The 12,289-nt window shown below is 40.1% G+C and overlaps 1 protein-coding gene across 1 annotated transcript; it reads right to left on the reverse strand.

The window, feature by feature from the left end:
- Positions 1-430: 430 nt before the first annotated feature.
- Positions 431-8,633, reverse strand: LOC131774815 (ATP-dependent translocase ABCB1-like). The gene is made up of 16 exons (XM_066172958.1): positions 8,620-8,633; positions 6,817-6,933; positions 6,286-6,340; positions 5,985-6,095; positions 5,608-5,715; positions 5,280-5,405; positions 4,624-4,827; positions 4,065-4,235; positions 3,439-3,600; positions 3,061-3,106; positions 2,838-2,974; positions 1,930-2,070; positions 1,597-1,695; positions 1,084-1,161; positions 509-1,007; positions 431-444 (listed from the first exon to the last, which is right to left on the reverse strand). The coding sequence occupies exons 1-16, from the start codon at positions 8,631-8,633 to the stop codon at positions 431-433; spliced, it is 2,082 nt and encodes a 693-aa protein (XP_066029055.1).
- Between the last annotated feature and the right edge of the window lie 3,656 nt (positions 8,634-12,289).

A 12,289-nucleotide genomic window follows, 5' to 3' on the forward strand; every position in this document is an offset into this window, starting at 1 on the left:
GTACCAGGTAAAGGTACCACTCCTAAGGCTGATGCCACTCCTGTTGGAATCCCTGCAAACGGTAATGAGCCGGGTATTAAGCCAGAAACGTGTAACTGGGAATTGTTTAATGCAAGCTCTGTTACTCCTGTTGGACTAAGCTGTGTCAAATTACTGGGAAGTCTTTCTTCAAGTCCCAATCCACAAGGATTGATTCCTTGTGGACTGACTCGTGCTGGAATGTTACCTTGTATTTGTGAGGGTGAAAGCTCTGTGGGCACAACAGGAAGAGAAGGTAAATTTAGTCCCATTGGCTGAGGTGTGTATGCGTCACTCGTTTGTGGAATCTGGCCAGAGGGAATTGCTTTCATGCCTGATGATAAAACCTCGGGAGGAATAGCTCCAAAGGATGGCAATTGTTCTGAAGGCACACCAGGTACAGGAGGAACACTCAGCCCACTGGCTCTAGGAAATACAGAAGATGCATCACCCATTCCTGCGATTTGTTCAGACAGTCGTCCTTGCAAACCTGATGAAAACGATTCGGAAGAAATCCCTCCTAGATATGGCAACTGCTCTGAGGGTAAACCAGGAACAGTGGGTAAGCTCATTGGCGTTGACTGCTGCTCATCACGAAACTGTCCTATTGATCCAGGAAATATCGATGATGTACCATCAGGCATCCCCGGAATTCTACCAGACGCAAGAGCTTCCATTCCGGAGGGTAATGATTGAGAAGGGATTCCAAACGGCTGCGTGCCAACACTAGGAACTGCTGCGATGGGGTTTCCCTTAGACTTAGCTAACCCTCCTCCGGATCCAGGCGTGAGAGGAAGGCCATCACCCATCCCTGGAATTTGGAAGGTTGGCAATTCATCCATTCCTGTCGGTAACGTTTGAGAGGGAATTCCAAACTGCTGTGTGGGAACGCCAGGAACGAATGGGAGGTCAAAACCTGTAGACTGGGGAATCTGCTCACTACTACCAGGAAATACGTCACCTATCCCTGAATTCTGAGGCACTGAGTTCTAATTGAGGAGATCACACACGTTAGCACCTTTTTGTCTTGAGTGATTTTAGAAAGAAATGAGATTAAACCCTTACTTTGTTTATTGCTGTTTCAAAGGCCAGTTTTTGGAGTCGTGTCTTTAACTTCTCCGTAGCAAAGGTGAGCATAAATTTCTGAAATTGAAAGTATAAAGAAATTTGTAACAATGTAATATATAAATAAAACAATGTATAGGTTTATTCAAAATCAAAATCAAAATAACTTGAAATGAACTTAAGAATTAATTTAGAGAGAAAAAAACAGTAATACACGTTTCTATAGCATGCGAATTCTGATTCTCAGAGCCAAAATTGCGATTCTAAATTAGAATGGATCGAAATCCTTCCATGACAATTCAGAGCTTGACCTTTTCAGCCTAATGAAACTTTGCACCCGTTTTCGAGTGTTCTGCATCTTGATTGACGGCAGCCTTCATGTTATTAAAAATACGGTTGAACTCATTTTTCTGATGTACTATTGTGATAAGCAGTTAGTCTACTACCTGCAGCGTTCATGCAATATTTTCCGTTTCTGATATATTGCCCCTGCGAAGCAGAAGAGATTCTTACCTCGATCGTGCCACCAAATCCTACTACTGCTCCAAGTAAAACAAACATACTCGCCCAGAAGGGTCCTTCACGAGCAACTCTTAGAGGATCATTCATAAACTACAAAGAAAAAAAGAAAAGTGCAGTTTAAAACGAATCCAAACATATGATTCAAAAAGAAATTTAAAGATATCATTTTAGGTAAACCAGTTTGGAATATCACCAGTGATATAGTGTTACGGTATTGTATTGCAGTTTTGTAAAGAATTAATAGCGCCTTAACATATGTAGCTTTTCCAGCAGAGAGCCAGAACAAATAAGCTTAGTTCATATTCTTCTGTGTATAAAAGCCACCTTTTGTATCTCTCCAAATAGAAATGAGAGGCCCGGGGCTATCATTCCTGTGATGGCTGCTCCTAGAGCCCCCGATAACAACAGTGGCAGGTCTTGAAGCTGCATTCGTATCATTTTGTACGCAGCCTCTCCTTCGTTTAACTGAAATGCGATGTTTAAATATCAGTCAGTTATTAAAAACAAGAAACCACATAACTGCTCACTATATTTCGTTGCTATATAATCTAACAGTGGAAACGAAGAATAAGTGCTTTGATTCCCAAAGAAAATGGTGTTGATATTTTGTATATAGAAGGGATCTCGGTTGCGCCTGCCAGAATAGGATTACATTTGTACTTCTTTAGTCGTGATACCAGGTGGCTCTTCGCTGTTTTCGGATCGAGTAAGAATAAAGAATACAAAACCCTCGAGGAAATGACTAGAACCAATCACAAATCTAAACCCGCATGTGACACCGGATGCAAGAATCGTACCCAAGCTACAGCGGAGGGCGAGGGGAACTCTTCGCACTGTGCCATCCCTGCTCTCAAAAATTTTTGATTGAACGCAGAACTACTCTTTTAATCTATTCTCAAAAGAAAGCGGCAGAGAAGATTGTAGGTAGGTAAGGTAGGTAGGAAGCTAGGCAATTACGTTATAGAATAGGCAGAAAGACTAAGAAACAGACAGCCGGGTACGTAGGTACATGCAACGGGGTAGCTGGACAGGTAGCTAAAGGAGGGGGGAAGCGAGGGAAGGAAGGGAGGATTGAGGAAGAGAGAAAGAGAGAAAAGCTAGGTGGGAGGTAAGCAGGTAGTTTGGCCGACTACAAGACGCTCAAGATTTCACTTTCACATCATCGTGTCCTTTTTCACACACACAAAAAATCATTACTTATTTGTTTTAGCTGAATCAAGAACTTGTGTCACCTTTTCTTGGATCATGTGTCGGATCTTGGATACGAAGCCTTTCACTTGCTCTTTAGTCTCTTCTTGGGTCTGCGTCAAACCAGATTCCAGCTCTTCGATGCCATCCTTGATCAGCGAGACTTCCGATGCAACTGGTACTGTAAATCACATAAAACAAGTTTAGCTGAGCTCAGATACTAGATAATTCTTACAATGCACAATACGATGGAAAGGCTTGTCTCACCAGTCTTCAATAATTTCTCTTGGTGTAGCGTCTGAGATTCAAAATACTGAAAAAGGAACAGTTTTAAGTGTCTTTAAGTTAACAAGTCGTAAGTTATTAAACATTTCCTTAGTTTTTTTAGAGACCTAGAGAGATTACACCACAGCCTCCTTTGCACCGAGTCGTTCTTTGAAATGTCGTGTAAGGGAGCGGTGCGTGACAACGCATAGAAGTAGGCCGACTTGACCAACTTTCCTTTTCTTTCTTTTTTTGCCTCGTCCAACTTTTCTGGTTATCGATATTAACATGGATAAAAGGGGGAAAATGTTTCAGAACTACCAGGAACATGTAACTCTAGGCACAGAAAGCTGGCATAAAACCCGACTAACGTCAACTGACCTGTAAAGCAGCCAGATATCTGAATGCCCCTCCTGACATCATAAGTTCCTTGGGACTCCCTTGTTCGATTATCTCACCATTATGAAGGACAACAATAATGTCTGCTATACGCGCTACGGACACGTGACTTGTTGAAATTACCGTGGTGCGGCCAAGCTTTGCCTGAAACGTTCCACATTTTATATAACAAATTGAGAAGGAAAAAACTATCACACCCAATATTGATTGACTCTCCTTTATTTTCATTTATATGGAATTTATAATTCATGCTAAGGCAGATATCTAATGAATTAGTTCTAGGTCTTTGCGGTACGATGTACACTTTGTAAAAAACCATTTTACCATCACGCTGAGAATAAAACAGGATATTTATTGACGCTATCATTTTTACTGACATCTGATTCGTCTTACTTCTATACTTTCCTTGTAAATTAGGTAGTGTGGTTTGGTATAGTATCAGGCAACTCGTGTTTTTGATATTGTAAAGAAAAGTTACAAGTTATTTTATTATGAGAGTAGAAGGGTAAGCTTCAAGAAGTAAACCAAGTTTGTGCGTGAATAGTTTGATTTGTAAAACTGTGGTGTTTACATTAGAGTAGAAATAAAGTCGATATTAAGGCACGTACTTGGTTCAAGTAGTTTGTCAAAGCATCAAGGGCAAAGTTGTCCATGATAGACAAGTCTTCCTCCCACAACAATATCCGAGGATTTCTGATTAATGCTCGTGCCAACGCTATTAAATGTTTCTGATAAGAAGTCAGCGGAGATCCGTCATCACCTACCACCGTAGCGTATCCCTGGATTATAAGCAAAATAGTTTTCCTCCATCATTTGATGAAATTATTACTCCATTTGCAGAAAACAGAATAAGGAAGGTGATAAACTCTTGGCACGGTCGTCTAATTTTCAGGAGCATAGGACATTGACTATTTTTTATACTTTACTCAGAGCTTTGACGCTTTCCTCTTTGCCAATCTCAGCAGTATACAGACAGCATGTTACATAGGAACCTTGTATATTCCCTAGTTCACTATCGTTTTCCCTGGCTCAGTGGTTGAACATCGCAGGGCCAAATCCGAAGGCCTGGAGTTCGTTTCTTCGGATTTCTTTATACCATGCCCTCACAGAACAAGTGAAATATTTTCTACGTCATAGAAATGTTTGAAGACAACTTGTTTCACTTACGTGTGGCAAAGTTAAGATGAATTCGTGCGCCCCAGCCACCTTTGCCGCGTGCACTATTTCTTTCAAAGTGGCTTCACCTTTTCCGTAAGCAATGTTATCTGCTACTGACGTGTTAAAAAACTCAGGTTTCTTGTGGACGATGCCAATTTGCCGGCGATACCAGCGTCGATCAAGAAAACGAACATCTTGCCTGTCGAGTCGGACCTTGTAATGTGAAGATAAGGTTAGCATAAGGTTAAGCTTATCAAAAAACCTTCGCGCGGGGCTGTACGATTCATTAAAACAATACTACTTATTCTGGGTTGGATGCCAAATGTATGCGTCACAGAAGGTTCCCACGTTGAATTAAGATTGCTCACTTAACCATAACTCTTTACTTACAATCCTGAAAAAAAGGTCAAAGACGTTATTTACGTAAGAAAAAGAGGTATTTCTCCGCGAACATTAAAATCTAGAATGTCCGACACCGATACCAAACATTTTCAAGCGCACTACGTCTCCGGTATACTTAAGACAGATATGTCAAGCCAAAACGCGAACAGAGCGGGAAATTCAACGGCTGAAACGTCAAATTAGTGCTTTCAGGTCGCGCAGAGACAAAAAGAAGGTTTTTTGAAAAGGGAATTATGGCCATCTTTTGAGACTCATAAACCTACTTTCCCAGTTTGTGGATCATGAATTCGCTGGAGCAATTTTATCAACGCGCTCTTTCCGCTGCCCTTGTCTCCTAACAGAGCAACTGTCTGATTCTCTTCCACTGTGAAATTGATGGATTTAAGGACCTGTGCAATAAAGTAAGAGAAAAATTCGTGTGTTCTTCAATTTACAAACACGAGTCAAAAATAAGAAAATGGTTCAAAGAAAAATCCATTTAGATGACCTGAGATGTTACGCAAGCAGCTGACGACAATTTCTTTCTTTTATCTCTCTTTTTGCAATTAACGAAAGAACTTCGGACGAACAGCATACACTAGTTTGACATACCTGATATTCAGGTCGAGAAGGATAATGGAAGTACACGTTAAACACATCCAGTTTACCAAGAACTGTGTCAAGCTGACTAGTGGCCTTGTCAAAGGGGTCTTCATCGGTCTAGGTAGGAAAATAAAAACCTCACCATTAGTTTGCTCCAAATGTAGTGCCATGCATCGCCACGGAAAGTTGCGTGAACTCTGCGCGGCATCTCAGAGGGTGCTTTGCCACATCTTCTTTGAGTTTGTGTATCCTGCGTGGAGGCTCTCTTTAGTGCGTAGCCTGCGTGTTTCGAGCGATGTTAGCGCGCGAAAAGTCCTGAAACGAAAATGTCTATACGACATCTCAAGTAGTGAATATCATAAGAGTATTAGAGCCTGTCTCATTACCTCTGAGATTCCAAGCAATGATGATAACGCCGTCCTGGCGTCACCGATATCTTCAAGTTGCTCTCCAGTACCTGCCATTTGCATCACACCAGAGATGATAGCCATAAATATCTACAGAGATAAAATGAACAATTATTTCTTCACTGATCATAGCTCTACAATGTGTCAATTAATCCAGTCGAGAATTGATGGTCATCATGGTTAAGCTGAACAGGCATACAGACAGATAAACGGGCAATCTTTAATCAATCATTAATCAGTAATCAGTAACTAAAAGCAATAAAGTTAAAACATGACCAACCGTCATCACAGCTCCTGGAGTGATACTTCCACCTGGTAGTAGAGTAGAACTATACCTAGATAGGTTCCAAAAAAATTCAAGTCTATTCCGTATCAAATAACTGAAAAGCAGAGTCCATTGGATGGGGTCGCATCTTCACGACTGGATTGACTATTATAGGTTTGCATTTTTTAAAGAGTTATTAAAATGGGGTCGGGATTTTTGGTGTTAAAAAAACTTCTTGTAAGTAGGAAATTAATAATTGAAAGATTCGTGGTTTAAAAAGTTTTCGATGAATTTCGTGCTGTTGTTTTAATATTTGATATTTAACATTCCGTTCTTCACTAGGTTGGGATAGCGAGAATTACATTTTCCAAAAGTGACCAAGATGGGATTAATAACTGACTAAAGAACAGACTATAATGGGGTAGAGGTTCTGACAGACCAGCGGTACATACCTAAGCAAAAATTGACTCACATAACCACTCCCGGAAACACATGTCGAGAAAAAATTGTATTAGATTGTCTTAACTTTGATCTACTTTTACTTACCAAAAACCCAAGCCGAGAAAACCAAAAGCCAGTAAAGTGGTGAGTCCTTTTTGCACACCAAGAATGAGACTTTTGAGTTTATTGAGATTGTTTGCTGCTTCTACTTTACCAGAATATCTGCAGTTTAACAAAGCTTTATGAACAAGGAACTATAGACAATTCGTTGTCAGGAATTAGGATACATATATGTTATTTGCCGGCTGGGAGGTCCGTATGGTGAAAAACTGTGACCGAGGTCTTGAAAGTACTGCCCGAGGCCGTAGGCCGAGGGCAGCATTTTCAAGACCGAGGTCACAGTTTTTCATCATACGGACCGACCCTTAGCCGGTAAATAACATATTTATTGTTTTTAAACTTGACGAAATTCTTTCCGAAAGCACCCGAATGACTTATGGCCGTAAATACGGCAAGATCTTCCATAAACTGAACAATTTTTGAGTGAGTAAATGGTAGTTAAAATAGAGGTGATGCAAATTTAAGAGAGATACCTCAGCGAAACATTTTCATTTCCGTAACGATAAAGGTGATTTAAAAGGCTTCCAAACAAACTTTGAAACATTATTTTTGCAAGTATCTGTCACAATCTGGCACCTGTCAATTAGAGAGCGCGCAGAAAAAAAAAAATGGTAGGAACATTTGAAAACCAACAGAACTAGTTTGGCAAGGACTGTCACGACAATGTTTTCTTAGAAATCAGTTAATGATCTAACGGAAAGTATTATTTACTATCATCGACCATTCATTCATGTACGAAGATTTACCTCTGTTCATTAAGTAAACGGCGAGGAAAGTAATTGTGAGTAAATTCAATTTTTTATTTTGAAGTTGTGAGAGTTTGCTCGTTTGTTTGCTGTAATGGCGTGTTTAACTCTGATCTTTCCTTCACAAAAACTAAATTCGAACGGCACACTCCAACGAGACACAAGGGAATTTAATGCAGCCTTTTCTCAATTCCTTCAATTTCTGTTGTGCAATTTAAGGTACAATTGTCCAAATTGAACGGAATTGGAAAGACTCACCAGGAGCGTATATTTGTTGTAGAACTTAAATTAAAACTTCGCTCGCTTTTTTTACTATGAACAAATTGCTCGAGAAAATCCAGATATTAAATGAATGAAAGTTCCATCGTTCAGTTTAACTGTAACCAAATACCTCACGTTTCAACTTTCTGGGTACTTTTTGTGAACGATTAAAATTAATTGCAGACGGTTTTTAGGTCGCTTGTCAACCAACGTAATGACACTATTGTTTATACAAATTCATTCTGAAACCAATATTTCTCTGTCAACCAAAGTGATTTGATAGAGAGAAAAGGGAGGATTCATAAGTTATTTATCGGCTTGAAGTAGTGACCGACGTGTCCAGCCGGAAAACGAGGTATATTTATGAAAAATGACAACGAAAGTTGGGATGTACTCGGCGACTCACGAAAGCGTTACCGTGGCCCGTGGGCAGAGACAGGAAAATACTGACCGGGTAAAGAACCAATCAGATTGCAAGATTCGTTACCGTGCCCTCTAAAAAAACAATAAAACGCGATATGCAAAAATATGAGAGAAATGTCATTTTTACTTATTGTTTTGATTGACTATGCGATTGACCTACTAACTGACTGAGGCACCGACTAACTGTATTATTGACGACTGACTGACTGGGTGACTGACTATATTACTGACGACTGACTGACTGAGTGACTGACTGTATTACTGACGACTGACGACTGACTGACTGACTGTATTACTGACGAATGACTGACTGACTGTATGACTGACGAATGACTGACTGAGTGACTGACTATATTACTGACGACTGACCATTACTGACGACTGACTGTATTACTGACGACTGACTCACTGACTGTGACTGACGACTGACTCACTGACTGACTTTATTACTGACGATTGACGACTGACTGACTGACTGTACTACCGACGACTGACTGACTTTATTACTGACGACTGAATTACTGATGAATGACAGACAGAATGACTGACTGACTGACTTTATTACTGACGACTGACTGACTAACTGTATTACTGACGAATGACTTACTGACTGACCAACTAACTGACTGACTGTATGACTGAGTGACTGACTGACCGATTGACTGTGTGACTGACTGACAGACGATTAAGTGGTTTAATGACGATTGACAGACCGCCTGATTACCTGGGTTTTTCAATTCCTGATTGTCTGACTGATTGAATGACCGTTTTGACAGCCTGATTGACTGAAAAAGGTTATTGGCTCGATACAAACGATTGGCAGCGAAATTATCTTCCTTGAATTGAAATATCAGGGGCTCAGTTCATTTGATCATGTGTTGTTATTTACTTGCCTAGCCTTCTCTAACTTCTCCCCGGCATATGACGCCACCGCTTTTATCGACCCCATGCTCTTCCTGGCCAGTCCACTGGCGCGTTTCATCAACTCTTCCTTCTGCTGCATGACAAATGTTTGAACCTGTTAAAAAATGGCGGATAAATAAAATCAGCATCGCACCAGCGAAAACGAAGATCTTCATTTACCTACCATGATAAGAGGATCTCAATGTCAAAAATCTTTTTATTTTATACATACTAAGATTTACACTGTGAATTGCTATCGTTCGTGTCTCTGATTGGACGAACGATGTAATTTCACAGTCTTTCGCTTTGTACTTCACAGTGCAAATCTAAGTATGTATGAAATAAAAATATTTGCTTGAACGATTTTTATTCACTCGATCTGAAGCATCAAAAAACTTACCCACTTACCCCACTCGTTCGTTTTTTCAGTTGATGCATTGCAACTCGTGAGTAAATCGTTCGTGCGCGTTTTCCATGGAATAACGTTTATCCGTAAATTTCATCACCGTATTAAGACCCTCCGTCCTATCTACACAAAGTCCATTTGTGAAATTGGAAATAGGTCGACATCAGGTGGATCAACACTCTACCTTACCTTGTTGGTTATTCCCTGAACTGCTACTAGCACAGGTCCAGCAGCCATCATCACTAACGTGATTTTCCAGTTTTCTACGAAGCTGACCAGAAATCCCGACAACATACTCGACAAACTCTGAATCATGTAAGCGATTTCTCCTCCTAGTCCCCCGCTGAGCGCGTTCAAGTCGCTTTGACTTATAGCTTCCTGTGGATCTCTGTGAAACAAAAATAGTCAGAAGTTATTCTAATATAAATACATTATACCTTAAACCTTAGTGCTTAACCCTTAATGTTACGCTTTGATTAACACCCCTCCTCCCAGAGACTCTCGAGTTTCTAATCCCTCCCCACCCCCCGTCTCCCTCTTTGGAGTGAATCGTGACTTCCAGTCTAAATGCATCATGAGATGTATAAATATGAGATTTTTTAGTGCTTGAGCAATATTTTCATTATAAAAGGGTCTGTTGCAAGATGTCTTTTACTTACGTGAGGCCTTGTAGGTTGACCACGCCTTCGTGTATCTTGGTATCATAAAATCCTGGGTCCTTGTCCATCATTGAATCGGTTAAATTCTCGCTCAAGTTTCTAACCCCTCGCTCGGAAGCTATGTTCCACATCACCATCTGTCCGTATGCAAAAACCAAGGTTCCAATGGCGGCGTAAACATAATACAGAGCATATTTGCTCATGTTCTCCTCAATTCTGTCCTGTATCAAGCGGCAAGATCTCGTGATGTTTCTTAGCGTGTAGTTTACGTTATTTGTTTCAGGTAGGATTGTGGGTGTGGGAGCCGCAGGTAATTTCTTAATACTCTGGACTTGACCAACATTAATGCCGTCATCGGAAAACTTTTGATTGGTCTCTATGTTTGTTCTATTTGACGGCTGTACTGTTGATTTCTTGTCAATTACGTTCCTCTCGGTTTTTTTTCTTGTGTTATCGGAATTCATCTTCACTTTAGACTCACTTTTCTCTCTACGATATGCTTCCATTGAAAAAGGCTTGTATGTTTTCCTTGTTTCTTCATGCTTGCCGACAAAATGTTTCTCGAAATCCAATTGAGAATCAACGACAGGTTTAGAAGTTTTACCTTCGATGAAAACTTTCTTTCCATAAGATTCAAGTTCTCGTTTAGTTTTCCTTGAATTTCCAAAGCCCTCTTCCATTAATTGCTTTTTCGAACTTGCGTAATCTAATTGGTTACTGAAAATGTCAGCCTCACGTTTGAAATAAAAGAAACTTACATGACTTTCTTTCCCATTTTTTTTAAGAGGACTTTTCATTTCATATTTTCCTTCATTAAAATGACCGATGATTTCCTCTCCTTTTGCTTTTCTTGTTTCTTCTTCTTTCGTTATTTCGTTTAAAAACGCTTTCTCTTTCAACTTAACCATTTCAACACGCGTTCCCATGACAATAATTCCCATCAACTTTGTTCCGTTCAAAGCAGTGCCGTTTAGAACTACTGAAGGAGATGTTGCATTATTTTCATCAAGAGCCGATTTATGCTGCAGTCTTCCATTTAAACCAACAACCTTCACTCTAATTCCAGTCTCGTTTACTATCACTTGAACAGACTTTGTTTTTGTGGCATTTATAGCTGTTAACCCACGGGGCTGAACCATTTCCAAGGTCACCACATTCCTTAGCAGTAAATTTGTAACGCTTTCGTTTAGAGTACAATTCCAGTTTTCGCGGATGACAAGCTCGTCAGTAAGTTTTCCATAAATCATGGCTCCCAGAGAAGGTATCAAGCCGTTTGCAACCGCCATGAGGGACCCACATATCATAAGAACTTGAGAGACAAGATCTGAAACAAACTAACGATTGTGCAGGGCAATGAATCATACTTCAGTTTTTTTTCCTTTTTCATTATTAATTATCGTTTTCAATTGAGCGTCAAAAGTTCACGCTCCGATTAGCATTGGCCTTACATCACTATACTGTGTAATTGGTCTGTAGAACTTGAGCCATCTCAACTAACTGATGGAAACTTGGAACAATCACAACTTGGTCTCTCGCTTTTCACTGCATATGTGATTATTCACCTGTTTCTACACTGATTTCTCACTAGCTCCTTTGAGCATTTCTAATCAAAGCCAAAGGCTCTGCTCCAAAATGAGATAATAACCGATTCTTGCAGTCAGTGAGTTTTTTGAATATGAACAAGCCTTACTGATCGAGCGCCACTTGCATAGGAGTAATGAATATGGATCGCCACAAGGTCAATGTATCATCAAAATACGACAGGTCCACCGTGATTTATCAAATTAAACAGGTCAAGTGAAGAGGTGCTAGACCGATTTTTCATGGAGAGGGCGTCGTAACGAGAAACCAAAGTAGTTATAACGGCCAAACATACCAGAACAAAGGTAAATTTAAAAAGGAGATAATTACATCCCATAGAAAGCCACTCAACTGCTTCGTCAAACGATGGAAATCAGGAGTGATTGGTTTTCGTTGGCATGTGATGAGGTCGAGAACGAAGCGTGTTTTCTCTTGACCAATCTCATCCCGTAAGGTAAAAAAAACCCACAGCAATCCCG

This window comes from Pocillopora verrucosa, chromosome 10 (assembly GCF_036669915.1).
Source record: "Pocillopora verrucosa isolate sample1 chromosome 10, ASM3666991v2, whole genome shotgun sequence".
NCBI classification, from domain to species: Eukaryota; Metazoa; Cnidaria; class Anthozoa; order Scleractinia; family Pocilloporidae; genus Pocillopora; species Pocillopora verrucosa.

Bases quoted from the DNA above. Each gene is read 5' to 3' on its own strand.
- LOC131774815 (XM_066172958.1), bottom strand. The intron at 5,406-5,607 runs GTATGTCAAACT...TTTATTGCACAG, and splicing joins CTTCTCGACCTGAATATCAG to GTCCTTAAATCCATCAATTT. The intron at 2,071-2,837 runs GTGACACAAGTT...ATCGCATTTCAG, and splicing joins GACACATGATCCAAGAAAAG to TTAAACGAAGGAGAGGCTGC.